Raw genomic sequence first — 20,271 nt, forward strand, 5'->3', positions numbered from 1 at the left:
TGAGAGCTGCCTAAGGAGGATTGCCAGATGCCAGATCGCACCAACAGGGAACTGTCTACATTCCTGATTTGCATACCTCAAAAATGTGTCCATCATTAACCGTAAATAAAATAATAGCCATTTGAAAGCAATCTTTTAGAACTTAAACTGGTTAAAAATTGCTGAAAGCAACACAGGGAGACCATGATCAGATTAATACAGTGGTGTGAAAAACTATTTGCCCCCTTCCTGATTTCTTATTCTTTTGCATGTTTGTCACACTTAAATGTTTCTGCTCATCAAAAACCATTAACTATTAGTCAAAGATAACATAATTGAACACAAAATGCAGTTTTAAATGATGATTTTTATTATTTAGTGAGAAAAAAAAACTCAAAAACTACATGACACTGTGTGAAAAAGAAATTGCCCCCTGAACCTAATAACTGGTTGGGCCACCCTTAGCAGCAATAACTGCAATTATTGTTTGTGATAACTTGCAACAAGTCTTTTACAGCGCTCTGGAGGAATTTTGGCCCACTCATCTTTGCAGAATTGTTGTAATTTAGCTTTATTTGAGGGTTTTCTAGCATGATTCGCCTTTTTAAGGTCATGCCACAATATCTCAATAGGATTCAGGTCAGGACTTTGACTAGGCCACTCCAAAGTCTTCATTTTGTTTTTCTTTAGCCATTCAGAGGTGGATTTGATGGTGTGTTTTGGGTCATTGTCCTGCTGCAGCACCCAAGATCGCCTCAGCTTAAGTTGACGAACAGATGGCCGGACATTCTCCTTCAGGATTTTTTGGTAGACAGTAGAATTTATGGTTCCATCTAACACAGCAAGCCTTCCAGGTCCTGAAGCAGCAAAACAACCCCAGACCATCACACTACCACCACCACATTTTACTGTTGGTATGATGTTCTTTTGCTGAAATGCTGTGTTACTTCTACGCCAGATGTAACGAGACACGCACCTTCCAAAAAGTTCAACTTTTGTCTCGTCGGTCCACAAGGTATTTTCCCAAAAGTCTTGGCAATCATTGAGATGTTTTTTTTAGCAAAATTGAGACGAGCCTTAGTGTTCTTTTTGCTTAAAAGTGGTTTGCGCCTTGGATATCTGACATGCAGACCGTTTTTGCCCAGTCTCTTTCTTATGGTGGAGTCGTGAACAATGACCTTAATTGAGGCAAGTGAGGCCTGCAGTTTTTCAGATGTTGTCCTGGAGTCTTTTGTGGCCTCTCGGATGAGTTTTCTCTGCGCTCTTGGGGTAATTTTGGTCGGCCGTCCACTCCTGGGAAGGTTCATCACTGTTCCATGTTTTTGCCATTTGTGGATAATGGCTCTCACTGTGGTTCGCTGGAGTCCCAAAGCTTTAGAAATGGATGTATAACCTTTACCAGACTGATAGATCTCAATTACTTTTGTTCTCATTTGTTCCTGAATTTCTTTAGATCTTGGCATGATGTCGAGCTTTTGAGGTGCTTTTGGTCTACTTCTCTGTGTCTGATAGCTCCTATTTAAGTGATTTCTTGATTGAAACAGGTGTGGCAGTAATCAGGCCTAGGGGTGACTACAGAAATTGAACTCAGGTGTGATAAACCACAATTAAGTAATTTTTTAACAAGGGGGGCAATCACTTTTTCACACAGGGCCATGTAGATTTGGAGATTTTTTTTTTCTCACTAAATAATAAAAACCATCATTTAAAACTGCATTTTGTGTTCAATTATGTTATCTTTGACTAATAGTTAACGGTTTTTGATGAGCAGAAACATTTAAGTGTGACAAACATGCAAAAGAATAAGAAATCAGGAAGGGGGCAAATAGTTTTTCACACCACTGTATATGTAAGAATGAAAGTATCATTAGAGCATCATACTGTGTAGTGACGCTGCCCTCTTGTGGTACTCTACTCCGTCCTCGTACTGCTCCAGGGTATTGTATGCTGCGCCCAGGTTCTGTAACACCACTGCCTCCTTATTTCTGTCTGCTGCATCTTCCTGACACAAGGACAGGGCCTTTTGGAAGCACTCCACCGCCAGGGAGAACACCTTCACCTGAGCATAGCTCAGGCCAATGTCATTGTATAACTTGCCTGGAAAAGAATAGATCAAATTAAAGTGCAGCAATTACACCACAAAAATGACTAGAATAGCCTTCCAGTACAGTGGAACCTTGGTTTGCAAGCATAATTTGATCCGGATACATGCTTGTTATCCAAAGCACACTTATATCAAAGCAAATTTCCCCATAGGAATTAATAGAAACCAAGTTGATCTGTTCTGCAATCCAAAAACAGTTATAGTAAAATAGTATAAAAAAGTAGTATAAAATTTAAACAAGATTTTCAGTATAACTAACACAATCATTGCCATCTGTTGGCTCACCCCAACCTTTTTTGTGTCCGTGGCGTTAACAAGGAATTTACAGTATCCAATGACAGTTACCTTTGAGGATTTCATGGAAATGTGACTTTACACAGCCTCCACTCTCACATTAAGTACAATTAAGTACAATCCTGCAGCACCTAAGTGAAAAGAACTATTGGATCAGTTGGGATGACGTGACGCATGTATACTTTTTTTCGCTTGTATATCAAGAGGTTGCTTGTATATCAAGGCAAAATTTCACATAAATGTTTGCTTGTATTACAAAGCACTCTTAAACCAAGTTACTCTCAATCCAAGGTTTTACTGTATATCCAAATTGCCTGGCGGGTGCTTTTTCAGTTCGGAAATCACTCGCAATTTTCCAATTGCAAAGTACTGCAATTTAAATAGAAGATAAAAAAATGATATCCTACCTAGGAGAAAACAGTGAACTGGATCGGGCCCAGGAGTGAGCTGTGGTAACAGGAAAAAAGGGCGCAGGCAGCTAGTGGACAAAAAGGGCGCCGCCATTCACTCCCATAATAAATATCGTTTAATGGGCGCCGAACAGGAAAAAAGGGCACCGGAGATTAATAACGTTTTACAAATGGCGCCCGGAGATTTTTAATGTTTTATAACTGTGCTTGTGATGATTTACATTTAGAAAATGCACCCGTGACAAATAACGTTTATAAAAATACTAAACATCCTATATAACTAAAACTAAAACTAAATTGTATCCCTTACTGTTTGTAAAACATTATTATTCACAAAATAAAGCGATCAGTACGTACCGTAAATTGCAATGTATTTTTACAGTCATTATTTGTAAAACATTATTATCCATATAATAAAGCGATCACTAAGGGGGGTGGTTAGGGTTAGGCACCACCAGGGGGGGTCTTAGGTTTAGGCACCACCAGGGGGGGTCTTAGGTTTAGGCACCACCAGGGGGGTCTTAGGTTTAGGCACCACCAGGGGAGTCTTAGGGTTAGGCACCACCAGGGGGGGTCTAGGGGTTAGGGATAGGTACAGGGAGGGTTCTGTGTGAGAGTTGGTTAGGTATAGTTACAGTACAATATACACCACCAGGGGGGTGGTTATGGTTAGGCACCACCAGGGGGGTCTTAGGGATAGGCACCACCAGGGGGGGTCTTAGGTTTAGGCACCACCAGGGGGGTCTTAGGTTTAGGCACCACCAGGGGGGTCTAGGGGTTAGGGATAGGTACAGGGAGGGTTCTGTGTGAGAGTAGGGTTAGGTATAATTACAGTACAATATACACCACCAGGGGGGTGGTTATGGTTAGGCACCACCAGGGGGGTCTTATGCTGGGAATACACAGGTCGATCCGGCGGCCGATTAGCCGCCAGATCGACCCCAGCCATGTCCTCGCCGCGTCCCCACTCGTCCACGCGGATCGATTACCGCTCGTCCCCGCCGGCGCTCCTTATCAGCCGCTCGATTCCCTGCTATTGTCCGCTGGCGGGGATCGAGCGGGCAGGGGTCGAGCAGCGTGATCGGACCAGCTGAATATTATCAGCTGGCCGGATCAGCTGCTCGATACACGGTACAGAAACGTACCGTGTATCCCCATCATTAGGTTTAGGCACCACCAGGGGGGTCTTAGGGTTAGGGATAGGTACAGGGAGGGTTCTGTGTGAGAGTAGGGTTAGGTATAGTTTTAGTAAAATTTTTGTAATACTTACTAATGTTTTACAACCATTATTACGAACGTAGTTATATTTATATCATCGTTATAAACAATATTTTCTGATTTTATTATAAGAAGAAACAATAAATGAAGGTTATTCACAATAATATACAATTATAACGATTAAACATATATTATCGTTTTTTTAAGAAACGTAATTATAAGTTTCACTTTTGAAACAGGGAAGATTAACGTTTTCACAATTGCCGATTTCATACACATTATTTAATGATTTATAAATTTGTAAAACATTATTTGTAAACGAAATACAGCACAATATTTTTTATAAACGCTATTAATGCTTATCGTTTACACCCCGCACCCTTTTTTCCCGACGCCCTTTTTTGACGTACGCGTGAGCTGTACCTTCCTGTTCTGTTTGAGTGGACAGGAGCCAGAAGTCTCCTTTGAAGCCATGCTTTCTTGTCTTGGGAGGAGTATTTTTTGCCATAATATGTTTGTGTGAAAAAGGTAGCTCTTTCTTATGTCAGGAGGTTGGAAAGATATTTACTACACATTGCAGCTTGTTCAGAATTATCACACTGAAACATCACAGTTCTTCACTAGTATTGACCCTAATGAGTAATTTCTGTTGCGTGAAATTTTGTGTAATTTTTAGAATTACAACTCTGAGGTTATATTTTTGCAAAATGATGCATTATTGTGTGGGTGGTAAGTCATTTGCAGGAAATGGGATTGTGGGTGTGGGTCAGAGAACTAGAACTAGGGTGTGTTACTACTGAGCAGCGTCGCTTGAATGCAATAATCTTTGCATGAAAATACCAGTGACACTCGAAAAATACAAATATTGTGCAAAAGTCCATTTATTTCAGTAATTCAACTTAAAGAGACAGAGACCCTGACCAGAGGCATAAGTTGAAAATTTGGACTTACCTGGGGCTTTCCCCAGCCCCCTGTAGCTTACAAGGTCCCCTGGCATCCTCTTGGTCCCTTTCATGGTCCGACTAATGGCTCCGGTAATCTGGTGACTTCGGCTGAAGTTGCACATGATGTGTGGCCCATGTGCACCCCTGACATGCCATCACCTCTGGTCACTGTAAATATTGTGCACATGTGCCATTCAGTCTTTGGAGAACCGCTCATGCGCACGTTGCTTACAGCGACTGGCGTGGTGACACGCTGGGTGCACACACAGGCCACGCATGCGCGACTTCAGTCTAAATTTCCGGATTACCAGAATCGCTAGCAACACCACAGCAGGGACCGAGAGGATGCCGGGGGACCTTGCGGGCTACGGGGGGGGAGAGGGGTGTTTGGATGGGGGGGCGCTGGAGGAAGCCCCAGGTAAGCCCAGCTTTTTAATTTATGCCTCTGATCAGGGTCTTTTTAAAAAGTGGAACTATTATATGAAACAGGATCCCTTTGCAGGTGTTTTGAATTAATTAGCTGATTAGAGTCTGACACTTTGAGCTTATAATTTTGAACATTTTCACAATATTTTAATGGTGTGAGATTTTGATTTTGGGGTTTTCATAAGCTGTAGGCCATAATCATCAAAATTATAACAAACAAAGGCTTGAAATATCTCAATTTGCATGTAATGAGTCTATTTCATATATTAGTTTCACCTTTTATGTTGACTTATTGAAATAAATGGACTTTTGCATGATATTCTAATTTTTAGTTTCACCTGTACATATTAGCGTTCACACTTATGCATTCATTTGCATGCACTTTTCACAGAAACACAAATGTCTTAATGCTACAGCATTAAAAAAAATGCATATCAAAATGAAAAAGTCATGTTTTCTGCACCCGCAAGTTGTAGAGGGAATGAGTCCTTAGCGCTCTTTCACAGTGGATTACAGTCATAATATAGTAGTAGCCAATGCAGCAAAAAAACGAATGCAAATCATTTGCAGCAGTTTCTAAACATTTGAACTTAACATTAAAAAATAATTTAACTTACCTGGGGCTTCTACCAGCCCCCTGCAGCCGTCCTGTGCCTACGCTGTCATGGAATGATCCTCCGATCTCTCACAGCAGCTGAGTTTTGTTACTGATGACTCAGCCAGTCGATGGCCGCTGCGCTTGCGTGGCTCTTGATCAGGTTCCCATTGCCGGAAGCATGCTGCGCATGAATTCCTTTGTACTGTGCATGCGCACGATGCTCTCAGCACCAGGAGCGTGATCAAGGAGGCGCCGTGCAGTTGCAGTGGCCATCGACTGGCTGAGTTGTCAGGAACAAAACTTTTATTTTTGATAAAATATTTTGTTCTACAAGAAACTTCTTCAGTTCAAATTGATGAAGTGATGAAGGAATATCACTCAGATCCCTATATAATAATCCACTTCCACCAGCCACTGTTTAAAGACTTGTACACAAGTCCACCAAAGTGCATGACCAACAACCACGACAAGCTGTTGACATGACAAGTACTTTCTGCCAGGGGCGCCTCTAGGCATAGGCAGTACAGGCCATTGCCTGGAGTGCCATTGGTCCTGGGGGGCGCCATGTTGCAGAATTAAGCCCCACCCCCAAATTAAGCCACACCCCTGTGGCTGTTCTATTACTTGCTTCTGCTAAATCTACTTAGCGTAAGTTGCAGGCAGCTGACACCTCTGTGCCTTGTGCATCCTTCTTTCCTCCTTTGTGCCATCTCTGCCTCCTTCTGTGCCCTTTGTGCCTCCTTATGTCCCCTTTGCCTTTATTTGTACCCTTGTGCTACCTCTGCCCCCCTGTTCCTCCTTTAGTTCCACTCTGCCTCCTTCTGTCCTCCTGTGCCTCCTTCCGTTTCCCTTTGTGCCTCCTTCTGTCTCCATGTGCCTCTTCAGTCCCCATGTGCCACCTCTGTCCCCTGCATCTTCCTCTGTCCCCATGTGCCTCCTTTAGTCCTCCTGTGACTCCTTCTGTCCCCCTTTGTGCCGCCTTCTGACCCATTGTAGAGGGTGCCAGGCCGACCAGGCATGAGTGCTGTGCAGGGAGGACCGCTGTCAACCCCCGCCAGATGTTGTGTCCCCAGATGGTGAACAGGCTTGCGGCGTCAAATAGACTCCGCATCAGTTCACTGGCCCACAGCCCGTAAGCTCACTTCTGCAGCCTTACATTACGTGTATTTTCTGGTGAAACACTGCCCGCATTGCGAATTTTCTGATGAAACGCTGCCACATTATGATTATTTTCATGGAAGGGCGCCATGGGTGTGGGGGGGGCGCCACAGATTTTCTCGCCTGGAGTGACAACATGGCTAGAGGCGGCCCTGCTTTCTGCACTCCAACCGACTAAACAACCAACTCATGTAAATACTGTGTGCGCAAGTGAAACGTCAAACTACATGACATGGCCACATTCAAAACAACAATGGCCAACAACACACATGGCCAACTGCATCATATCAGCCCAACAGTCGTGAGAGTTGATCCACCGGATGGATCGGGCAAACCGACCATTATCAGTCGGTCGTCTTGTCATTTGCCACACATATACACGCCTGATCGTCGTCCTACACACCAAAATCAGATGACAATTTTGGCAGTTTGGTTGAGCTTGTGTATTGGACTTTAGCGTCTTGTTGAATGTGTATTGGCTTTACAATAGAAGGTAATCATAAAACAACATTGTATGCTAATGATGAATGGTGTTGAAGTATTCCTGCACCCAGAGATACTTTAAACGAGTGAGTCTCAAACTTCTCCACTTCATAACAACCTTCTTGTCTCAGTAAGTTTTTTTGAGGCACCCCTTGGCATGCCCAAAATTTAGCGTGGCCACATATCACAACTGTTGCTACAGGTTTCTGGTCCCCCCACAATTCCATTGTCTTAGTGCTGCCCAAAGTTTATTCTACCCCCTACAGCAACTCCACAAAGTTTGCCAGCTTCTGCAACGTGTTCTCTGCCCTCTCAGTACACTGTTCCCCCATTATAGTGTTTTCCTTTGAATTGTGCCCTATAAGATACTCCTTTCATACCAGGTCACCCTGTTATGCTTAGATTATTATATAGTGCCCCTGCTATAATGACCCACCACAGCTGTCAAAACTCCTCCTCCTATCTTCTCCTCACTCACATGAGAGAATTGGGTAGGAGTTGTGAGAAGCCAATAGCCACAGCACCCCTGTGTGTACAGATCACCTAACCCCACCAACATCCTCCGTCTTTTAAGAGTTTAACTCTGTGGACAATACTGCAACACTACATGTGAGTACAGTCTTGGTGTAAAATAAATTAATAACCATAACATGCCCATCCCTAGTATCTTTATATAAGTGGGTAAAATAAAAGCAGTGTGAAATGGTTTCCTATTACAGGGGATGAGAGGTACATATGGCTTTTATAAATAAACTGGGGAGGGTGTGGGAAGGATAAGTTTTGTTTTTTGTTACACAATAATCAGGGAGGAACTGTATTTGCAGTGCTGGCCACAAAGAGACATCCTACTGCACAGGGAGTTACATAGTTACATAGTTATTTGGGTTGAAAAAAGACAAACGTCCATCAAGTTCAACCAGAAAAAAAAAAGTACAACACCAGCCTGCTCCCTCACATATCCCTGTTGATCCTGAGGAAGGCGAAAAACCCTTACAAGGCATGGTCCAATTAGCCCCAAAAGGGAAAAAAAATTCCTTCTCGACTCCAAAAGGCAGACAAAATCCCTAGATCAACACCACTGGGCATTACCTAGTAATTATAGCCATGGATGTCTTTCAATGCAAGGAAAGCTTCTAAGCCCCCTGTCACAGGAGCCCTAGTGGTCAGACTGCAAATTGCCTTCCAATCGGTTTCAGCACACAGACCATGCAAGCTTTAGTCGCGATCTTTGCGCAGAAACCGACAGAAATTTGGGCAGCAGCCCGACCAGAAGGGAGCCTGTGGGTTACGGAAATACAACTTTACACACTAGTTCAGGGTATAACTGCCACCACCTCTGTTACCATGGGACAGAGGAGCCCGCTGACTGACTAGTCCTGTGAATAAAATGGTTAAACACGCTCTATTCTGTCTAGATATCAACAATAGTAGCGTCTCTTCAGAAGTCTGGTTCAGTTTGTGCGGCTGCGAAGCAGGGTAGCGGAACAGTGCATGACTTGGATAAAGTTGTTTATTCACGGCAATATAAATAATTAATATATACAGACAATTATTAAAATCAACAATTATTAAAACAGTAATAGCCAGTATGAAATAAAAAAAAAGGAGAAAATACTTAGGGTTTGTGGAAATATGTCCGTTCTGGGAAAACTTGTAGAGTTCCTTTTGTTCAATTCAGCAAAGTTTAAAATCCAAGCAAGATGGAAAATGTCTTTTGTTCAGTTCAGACAAGATGGCCGATCAAGATGGCCGCTAGCCATGTGTCCTTTGTTTCAGCTCAGACAAGATGGCCGCCAACCACATGGTCCCCTGGCTGGCAGTCTGCTTTCGTGAAGGTGGAATTTGGAGGACTGAGGGAAGAGCCCCTCACATATGCTTTTGATGAAGCTGGTTTGGGGGTGTGGCAATGCCGGCCCCCTCTGAGTTACCACCCAATGACAGTTCATTCCCTCTGAGAGATTTTAGGGCTAAACTTATAAAGTGCCGTAACTCATGAACGATACAGGTCATATTTAGGGGGATAGCAGATTCATACTTGTCGGAAAATACAGACATGGCTAGGGCAGCGGGTCCAGTTCTTGAGAAGGGTCCTACCTCAATAACCGGACGGACTATCACAATGAATTTCATATCAGCACGATGGCCAGATTTTGCCGAACAAGACAATATGAATTTTATAGCTGTGCGAGGTATGGTTGCCATATAATCGTCAAGAAACCATACCCCCCATGCATTCATATCTGGCCTGGTCGGAGCCGCTTCGGCTGGCTTTCTATGCCCCTCCCTGTGGAGATTAGCTTCCTGAACTCAAGGGTTTGTTCCTGCTCATTAGCATATCAAAAGAGCCATCCTGCAGTTAAGCTGATGTCTTCTCTCTGCTGAGAAAAGACAGATGCTCCTACACAATCAATCCAGATTCCATTGATCTGAAGCGCAATCGATGCAGAGAATCAAGTGCGATCGCTTTTTCTTCACACGCCGTTCCAGGACGCGTCTGCGGCCCCGCAACCGTCCGTGACACCCCCTTTAAATGCAGATATAGAATTTGCCATAACTACTGCCTGTGGCAATGCATTCCACATCTTAATCACTCTTACTGTAAAGAACCCTTTCCTAAATAAATGGCTAAAACATTTTTCCTCCATGCGCAGATCATGTCCTTTAGTCCTTTGTAAAAGCCTAGGGACAAAAAGCTCATCCGTCAAGATTTTATATTACCCTCTGATGTATTTACGGTGGTTTGCAAAAGTATTCGGCCCCCTTGAAGTTTTCCACATTTTGTCATATTACTGCCACAAACATGAATCAATTTTATTGGAATTCCACATGAAAGACCAACACAAAGTGGTGAACACATGACAAGTGGAACGAAAATCATACATGATTCCAAACATAAAAAAAAAAAAAAAAAAAAAAAAAAAAAAAAGCATGCAGCTAATCCAGTTGGACTTCAGTCAGAAACATCTGATTGGCATGCTTGTTCAGGATCTATAGCTAAACATATTAGAGGCTGAGGATCAGCAGGACAGCCAGGCAATTTTCATTCTTTAAAAGTAAATAAATATGTCAGCCTCCATATCCTTCTCACTTCAGGTGTAAGTTAACAAATATTAGGCCTAAATTGCTAAACCATCTCCAGAGATCTCCATCCATCTCAAAAGGGGATATGAAAAGGGATCAGCAAACCTGTACTACATTGTTCAAAAATGTTTTACGTTTATTTAAAAAGAGCTTACGGTCCTCGGTTTCCTTCAGTGAGACTTTTTTTTTTATAAACTCAAACTCACTGAGTAGCTAGTAGCCACAGTTCGCATAGCGGGTGGCCCCAGCACCCGCTATTTAAGGTTAGGCTGGGAAAGATTAAAGAGTAACTGTCAGGCTGCAAAAGCTAATTTAAACCTCTATTCTCCTGTGTTAAACAGTTTAGAAGCAAGCCAAAAAGGCAATACTGAAGTTAAAAATCTCTCTTACTTTTGATGTGTGCTGACAGCAAGGCTCTGTATTCCCAAGCTCTTAAAAGGACGAGAGGCCGCATAACATACAGCAAAGCATTCTGGGGCCCTCCCCTCGGCTGCTAGTGAGAAGTTTCAGGGTCAAGTTACAACAGCATGTAACTCAGTCCAGCGCACAGCACTGATAAATCTCCGGGCAGAGTACACTGCAGGAGTCCGCTATTGTTCCTAGCCACATGGCTAATTAATATTCACTGCACAGTAGTGTTATTCATTACGAGCTTTTCTGTTAGTGGAATTATCAGGAAGCAGGGAGGATATGACATCACATTTGGCTTCATAGGAGACAGACAAACATGGAACCTGCCATGAGCTGTCAGAAGCATCATTCTCTGCAAATACTATATAAAAATTCTGTGAAGTACAAATGTGGACAGTGAAATGCATATGTAATGTAAGTACAGCCAATATTTAGCTACTGATATATGTGTTTATTTTCTCTGAGACCTTATACTTAACAGCTCCTCTTTAAGGGTTAGGAGGATAAGGAGGGGGAGTGGGTGGTTGAGGGTTAAGGTTTAGGGTTAGAGGTTAAGAAGGGGGGGAGTTAAGCATTGGGGTTAAGGAGGGGGGAGGTTAAGTTTTGGCATTAAGGGTTAACCTTAACTCCTAACTTTTAACCCTTAACCATGATCCTTAACCCTAAACCTCCCAACCCTCCTTAAACTCTAACCCCAACATTTAACTTACCCCCTTAACCCCTAATCCTTAGCCCCTAACCTTTACCTCCCCCTTCCCCCTTCATGATTCCAATAAAATAAGTTATTTAAACTAAAATACATTATGGGGATTTAGGCTGGGCCCCCTAAAGAAGATTAGCGTCATTCATACAGTTGAGGTTTGTTGATCTCTTATGATCTCTCACTAGAGATCTTGGTAGAGTAGTGTGACTCACTCAGGTCCCTTGTGTCCCTATTTTAAACCCTGCAGCACCCTGAGAAAGAAACTGGTACATCCTAAGAATCCAACACTCATACACAAGCCAAGCAACTTAGTGTATTCAGTCTGGTGTAGTGAGGAGTATATGGTGAGAACATGTAACCCCTTGATAAGCACACTGCCAACATAGAAGGATCAGGTCTATGGGGTATTTCTACACCTAAAGGAGAAATACCATCTGTTTTTCATTATATTTGCTTGCACATTTTGGACAGAAGAGAAAAATGGTTCTCAAGAAATGAGAAAGAGGTCATCTCTTTCAAGTTGCAACATCCAAACCTAAATAACGTCATCCACATACAATTATGTGTTATCATCCTAACGATGGCCACTAATGATCCAATGTTTTTTTGTCCAGTTTTGCCAAATACATGTAGTAGAAAGGTAAACTGAGTGAATATATTGAATGGATAGTTCAGGCAGTCCCTTATATTACATAGGTAGGAATGGTAAGATTGGACAATTACATTGGAATATTAGTGGCCACCATTTCACACGTATTTTAAAAAATACTCACTTCCAGCACAACAAAATCTGCATACAGTAATGAGTATCATCGACTTTCTTTGGTGGAGTAAGAGGATTACCTGTAAAAATAATCTTCTGGCTATATCTACATCACCTTGTTTGAACTGTTACCTGTGGTAGCAATTAAACTATCTTATTTTGTCTGGATATATTATAACCAAGATGAATGAGATTCTGTGAAAACATATTTATACCATAGTTATCATAACATGTATGCTGAAAAGGGCAGAGAGATCCAAAGGAAGAGGCAAGGCATGCATACACTGATGTAAGCTCAGTTCTTGCAAATGATCAATATTTCCCTGACTGGAAAATTATTTTTAGTGGAAGGGCCCTAGTTTTTGATAGTTGTTTGATTTGATACGATCTATTAAATACATTACATAGAATAGGTCAGTGATGGCTAACCTTGGCACTCCAATTGTGGTGGAAGTACAAGTCCCATGAGGCATTGTATTACTCTGACAGCTCTAAGCATAACTCTGGGAGGCAGAGGCATGATGGGATTTGCAATTTTGTCACAGCTGGAGTGCCAAGGTTAGCCATCACTGGTATAGGTCTACCTTAACCCCCAACACAGGTCAGTCACGAAACTGTATATCTACTTATTTTATACCAATAGTGATAATCTTACCAAGAAGGTCCTTTCTGGTAATGTGATCGCACACCATGCGAGCCTCATTCAAGATCTGGAGAACATGGCCTGAATCATAACGCTGGCTCTGTAACATATTATTTGCGGCTTCATTGAGAGCTAAACCTGCCACATCCAGCCTCTGTGCCTCAAGGTAAGAGTCCGCAGCCTCCTGGAAACATTCGGCAGCCCTGTCTAAGTCCCTCATGGCTAAGTAGCAATATCCCATCTTCATGTGTGCATCCCCTTCATTTCCTCGTTGTGAGGGCTTGTAGAGAAGGACTGCCTTTCTAAAATATTCCAGGGCTTTGGTGAAATCCTGCAGGGCTTCATAGGCTGTTCCAAGGTTAAAATAGAGGTCCCCAGTAGTCTCTTCTTCTCCATCCCTTGGCTGGGACTTTAGGAGAAACTCAAGTCCTTTCTCTGGTTTACCAGATTCCACGTACACAGCTCCCAGGTTGAAAGCACAAGCCCTCTGCACTGGTTTTATCTTAGTGTCCAGCGAGAGTAGGAATGCCCTCTTGAAGCATGACATGGCTGTTTGCAGATCTCCTCCAGTCAAGGCCTTGTGTCCAGACTTGGTCAGATGCTCTATCTCTGCCTGGGAGATGGAAGGGTCTACCTTGTCCTTCCCATCTGTTTTTTGTGACTTCTCTGTCTCGTCGTTTTGTTTTTTCTTCTTCTTTTTAACTGGACGTGGCTCTGGCAGAACCGGATCCTCTGCATTGGGCTGTGGCTCAGCCTGCAAGTCTCCAGAAGCCATTACTGATATCTGAGAAAAACTGTGAAACAATTAGAAAAATATCAATATTTTGCTCAGCTTTTACAACGCATCATTACAACACAGCTTGCATAGGCCAGAATAGTCATGTTGCATCATGGGAGCTCAATCCCCCCCCCCCCCCAAGTAGGCTGGTTTGGTTCTTAGTACTGATAACCTAGTAGAGACTGCTTATATCAGGGCACCAATGACATTGATAAGCAGAGTTGATCAGTGTGATGCGAATTTTCCAAGACAGTTTCAAATCTGTTGCAAATTGAAACTGAGCCAGTTTTGTGCTGGATCTTTAAAGGGCAGGTATGGTGAAAATTATGCTTTTCCATTAACCCCACATCAATTATTTAATATGGAGAGCATATATTTCCCCATAGACCTAGTGTTAAGAAAAGTAGCTGATAACACTTATTCTGCCCTCTTAGAGAGCTGTGCTGCGTCATTACCGTGCTCTTTGCGACGGACTTCACTGATAGTAGCTGACACTCCAACTGATTTATAACGGCTGTCTCACACACTACAGAGAGCCGTGCTGTTTTCACATGTAACTAGCTAAGTGAGTAGATAAACAGGCTGCTAAGTAAGTAACTAATTAGCAGCCTGTTTTATCTATTTACTTAGCTAGTTACATGTGAAAACAGCACAGCTTTCTGTAGTGTGTGAGCCAGCCGTTATAAATCAGCTGGAGTGTCTGCTACTATCAGTGAAGTCCGTTGCAAAGAGCACGGTAATGATGCAGCACAGCTCTCTAGAAAGCCAGAATAAGTGTTATCAGCTACTTTTTTTAACACAAGGTGGTTGATTCACTATAACAAATAGCGTGCCTTACCAGAGTTAACATGCCTTATCAGAGTTAACATGCCTTATCGGAGTAGCATAGCGAGCACTACGAACTTATGCCTGCTAATTGGCAATGACGAGAGCTCCACTGGTCCTGCCCTGAGCCCCTGTGGGTCCAATCACTTTAAAGGACATTATCCATGTACTTTGATTGGCCCAATAGGCTGCCTGTCAAGTGACAGGCATCCTATTGGGCCAATCAAAGTACGGGGATAATGTCTTTTAAAGTGATTGGAACCGCAGGGGCTCAGGGCAGGACGAGTGGAGCTCTCATCATTTCCAATTAGCAGGCATACGTTCATAGCGCTCACCATGCTACACTGATAAGGCACGTCAACTCTGATAAGGCATGTTAACTCTGATAAGGCACACTATTTGTTATAGTGAATCAACCCCAAAGTCTATGGTGAAATATATGCTCTCCATATTAAATAACTGATGTGGGGTTAATGGAAAAGCATAATGTTCGCCATACTGCCCCCTTGAGCAATTTTTGTTGGAGCTAGCCCCGAACAGCTGCCTTGGCTGCGTTCAATCTATCCTTAGCATGAAGCATTAGAAGGAAAATAAATTAATTCTCTCTAAACAAGCAAAATACTACATGAGATTCATGATGTTTGTGCCGTAGTTAAGCTTGCCATGGAAAGGAATTCTGTTTTGTACTCAAGATTTCACAGACACATACCAAAGAAAGTTTATAGTAAAGAAATAGTGGAGCTGACCAAAGATCCATGTGAACCATAACCATAACAGCTACTTTTATTAGTGGTGTACTCCCCAATAGGTTATAGATTCAGGGGAACCTTTAAAGCTTTTTTTAAGTATTAGACCTAGAGTATCTTCCTACAGACCAAAGGTTTAGAAGTATAACATATTCTCAGCAAAGAACCTCAGAGAAGGGAGGATGAAACACAGAAGATTGTAAGTAAAGTATTAAATACCTTATGGGAGATCTATCAAACTTATTATTATACTCACAAGAAGAAGGTTGCCAATAATAACCACTGGTAAGGTGAGGGACATTGCCCACACACCGATGAGGTTGGTCCCTATTGACAGTGGTCACATTCACAACTGTAGTGGAAACTAGCAGTGTCTAGCAGAATTTGAGCACTATACTGTATATGCACATAAATAATTTGGAGGCATCTGGGGAGATAAAATATTTCAAACAATAAAAAAAGAGTGTAAATGGTTGCACGTACCTCCTGGTTTAAGGCCAGCCGATACAGAAGTAAGGTTTATTGGCACATAAATGATGCGATTCATAGGTCCCAGCCTGCTTCCTCAGGTTACAATGCCTGGAGTAAAGAGTGGCGTCACACTATAGGCATGATGATAAAAAAAAAAAAAAAAAAAAGAGTACATGTCACACTTCACATATAACTACTTGACCAGTTTGGTCTACATGACTATAAAATATAGATACTAGCAAAATAGTAATAGGCATTCAATAGAACAACTATAAATATATAGCCATGTGAATGTCCTGTAATAATAAAATAATACAACTCTTAAAGGAGTGCGTAAAGTTAATTACACACCAAAGGGAATTAACAATGGAAAATAAATAAAGATTTTCACAATAGATGGACAGACAGAGGCATACATTTGAAATTGGCGCCGGTAGACTTGGGCGCAGGATACAGCCGGTATATGGCTGATCCTGCTTCAGCACAAGTCCAGGCCGTATTAATTACTATTCCCCCTCCAGGCCGCCACGGATGGTGGGGAATGATATAATTCGGCTTTCAGCGATTGCTGGAGGCAGAATTATTGTGTTTTTTAAGCAACCTCGGCTGGGGCATTATCTGCATGGAAATTGTATGATCTCCTCATGTATGTGTGGGTTTCCTCCAGGCACTCCAGTTTCCCAAAAACATACAGATAAGGTAATTGGCTTCCCACTAAAATTGCCCCTATGCTAGATACATACACTACATGATAAATACATAGACATATGAATATGGTAGGGATTAGATTGTGAGCCCCTCTGAGGGACAGTTAAGTGACAAGACAATAAACTCTGTATAGCGCTGCGGAATATGTCAGAGCTTTATAAATACTAAATAATAATAACAACAATCTCTAGATCAAATGCAGATACTAGATGTCAATTTATGCAATGTTGAGTGTGGGAGTGGCCTGATGATGATACTGATGCTGAGCAGATCCTCTCTGTGTACTAGTCACTAGTGTGTCCACTATAGCTGCCATGGTGACCCCTACGCCACCTAGTGTATCTAAAGCAGACGTGAAATGCCTGCAGTGCAATATAGGAGAGAGAAAAACAGCACCCAGAAACAAGAAATGTACGTTTACAAATGTGATTATTTACAGGATGGACACGATTGTGTAACTTTATCGCAGCCCCGTCACTACAGCATTTCTACAAACATGCTGCGTCTCAGTTGGGATTAATTGTATTCATTTTGAATGGAATCTGTATGGAAATGAAAATGCCCTGAAGTGCAGCATGCAGTACATTTTTTAACTGCAGAGAAGACAGATCACAGTAGTGGGAACAGAGCAGGGCAATTTTTAAAGTAAAATAAGTGTCCTTTGCGAACGCATTTATTATGTAGTGGAAATAGGTCCTAACTGTTCCTCAGAGGGGTTGACAAGCTATTCTCTACCAGTCACCCGTCCTTATCATAGTATAAAGCCAATTATAGAGTAACTAATGAATGTATCTGAATGTTTTTGGGATGTAGGAGTTAACTGGAGAAAATACAGGCAGGGCATACAAACTCTATGCTGACAGTATTGTGGCCCAGATTCAAATCAGGGACTCGGAGATGAAAGTGCTATCCCTATGCCTCCATTTCTTCTTGTATATAAAAATATTTACATATTTCTAAACTTTTAAGGCCTCATTCACACTGCCCACATTACTTCAAAGCCTGGTCAATACCCATGGTAAATACATGCGTTATCCAGGAATGCAATCTATTACAAAGCAGACATGTAAGAATGTTCATATACAGTATATGTATATTTCTATGTGCATTGTCTTAGCATGCATTAAGCATTGTGTTTTTGCACACCACAAACTGCATAGAGCAGGGCCAAAGATGTGAAAGAGAGAGGATGATACAGTGGGCAAATGGCACAACCCTCCTGGCATTTCCCACCACCCCTTCTGGCACTCCCCATACCCTCCAGCCCTCGGCACTTCCCCACCCCCACCTCTCCTGCCACTATTCACCACCCCTCCTGGCACATTCTACTACCCCTCCTGACAGCAGGGCCGTGCCGAGGCAGAGGCCAGAGAGGCTCCAGCCTCAGGTCGCAGTGTAGGAGGGGGTGCACAACTCACTCAGCAAACATTCCCCTATTGTGTTTCAAGCAAAGAGAAATAAGAAAGGGGGATACATGGCAGTGACTGCAAGCCAGATAACTAGAGATTAAGGTGTTGGTGGGGTTAGGGGCCCTGGAGCGCCTCTTAGTCTAATAGTAATCAGTGTGTGACAGCTGGGGTGGGAGGGATGGAGGGCGCATTTTGGTGTCTTAGCCTTGGGTGCTGAAGGACCTTGTCCCGGCTCTACCTGACAGTTCCCACCACCACTCTTGACACATCCCACCACCCCTCATGACACTTCCCACCACCCCTCGTGGCACTTCCCACCACCCCTCGTGGCACAGCCTCATAACATCCTAAATTGTATCGACCATGAAAGATTCATGAGCAAAAGGCATCTTTGTTTTTGAGTTGACACTAAGGCCTGGGACCCAATACAGATCACTGATCACAGTCAAAATTCATCAGCATTTTAGCTAGCATCTTGTAAAGCTATGTCAGCATTGATGCCTGGCGGTTTTCTAGCAATTTTATTTTAGTGCTAGTGATTGCAAAAGCAACTGAGATTAGCTAATGTAATTTGCAGTTTTGAAGTTCTGCAAGGGATTTTGGGTAAGTTGGTGATTTCTGGGTAGTACAAGAGCTTCACAATCACTTTGAAATTGTTATGTATATTGATTAAAAAATGTTTTGCAGCGATCCTATATTTAACATTGAATCGTGAGCGCTTTTAAAATGGTGCAGGCAATTGCGACTTGGCTGAATTTCAATCAATCCAGTGAGCTCACTTCCATTCATTTTCATTCGCATCGTGGTTTTTGGAATCGCCTGCAATTCCTGGAAAGCAAAAATTGCTGCTGAAAGCACACTAGTGGCCTAATCATTTCTTTCATTGATACAATTATATTGAATTAATGAAATTACTTAAACAGGTAAACACTCTCTTACTTAGATCAATACATTTACTATTATTGTATATAGATTATCTTTCACACCAGCTCTAGAAAGACAGTAGGGCGGCAGAAAGGACAGAGGAATTTGGTTCCAAAGGAAGAACTTTCCCACCAAAGTTGTGAGCTATGTATAATATTGTTTGATATGAATGGAAAAAGTTTAATCTTTGTAATTAAGAAACTCCCAGGGTTAGATATGTGTTCCTTGGACCTTCACAGCCAAGTGACATTAGCTGCAATTTCCCTGCAGTCAATGTCGCTGTGCAACTGGGGTAAATGACTTTTTAGACTCTCTGTCAGAAAACATTACAGTTATTTATTAAATTAGGCCCAGGACCTACCTGTGGGGAATCCTGTACTCCTGGCAGAGAGATCACATCTATCCCACGCTCTGTTGCTGACAGTCTCATCACCCCTATGGCTGAGCCCTATTGAGTTTCCTGGAGGCAGATCATCTTGCTGTGTCTATGTCTGCTATGGTAACTGTAATCAACAATGCATCAGCAGCAGCACCAGCTCTTCTCCTCCTCCTTATCCTCCTCCCATTCATTACACAGCGGCCAGGAATACCTAGTGCATCACTGCTCTCATAAGCAGTTACATTATTTAGTAGTGGTGCATTGTGGGTAACCACGAATGTTCACTTGTAGCTGAATTATTGCAAATTTTCTTCTGTTTTAAGAAGGCAAATAACACCAAGCATTGCTTTTTCGCAGGAGGGCTTTTTGGTCTCTTTTATCCCCCTATACATTCCTAATGGTTTGGGTCACCCCAAGCTGCTTGGTTACTCTATTATTTTCATAAAAAACAGACATGTTCACTGCAGCTGGGAGCACACTGAGGTATATTTGTGAGCATTTCTAGATGTTTTAAGTTGACAACCCATGTTAATCAAGGAGCTCACTCTAATTTAAAAGGGTTACTTGGGAAAAAAACAATGGCTGCATGCAAGCTTTCTATGGACATGAACTGCATTTTTACTGTCAATTAAACAGAAGCTGATTAAACTGTAGATGTTTTTGGTGGTAAAAAACATGCATGGTGTGCGGAAAATGCATTGAGAAAAACATTTGTATTTTCGCACTGATCAAGTATCCTCCCAGCCTCAGAGAAAAGCATTGTGGGTAACAGAGATGGATAAAGAAGACAAAAATTCCTTAAAGGACCTCTGTCGC

The 20,271-nt window shown here is 42.4% G+C and overlaps 1 protein-coding gene across 4 annotated transcripts in view; it reads right to left on the minus strand.

The window, feature by feature from the left end:
* TTC24 (tetratricopeptide repeat domain 24) overlaps positions 1-19,551 on the minus strand; it is a 118,556-nt gene extending 99,005 nt beyond the window's left edge. For 2 of the 4 annotated variants that reach the window (XM_068253534.1, XM_068253537.1), the window contains exons 1-4: positions 19,438-19,551; positions 16,048-16,166; positions 13,228-14,009; positions 1,861-2,076 (exon numbers count right to left, since the gene is read on the minus strand). In XM_068253534.1, the coding sequence (XP_068109635.1) occupies positions 1,861-2,076; positions 13,228-13,990 (979 nt within the window). In that variant the 5' untranslated portion in view covers positions 13,991-14,009; positions 16,048-16,166; positions 19,438-19,551. The remainder of the gene's footprint in view (positions 1-1,860; positions 2,077-13,227; positions 14,010-16,047; positions 16,167-19,437) is intronic. The other 2 variants (XM_068253536.1, XM_068253535.1) reach the window with 2 other exon arrangements.
* Positions 19,552-20,271: the final 720 nt, after the last annotated feature.

This window comes from Hyperolius riggenbachi, chromosome 9 (genome assembly GCF_040937935.1).
Source record: "Hyperolius riggenbachi isolate aHypRig1 chromosome 9, aHypRig1.pri, whole genome shotgun sequence".
NCBI lineage: Eukaryota > Metazoa > Chordata > Amphibia > Anura > Hyperoliidae > Hyperolius > Hyperolius riggenbachi.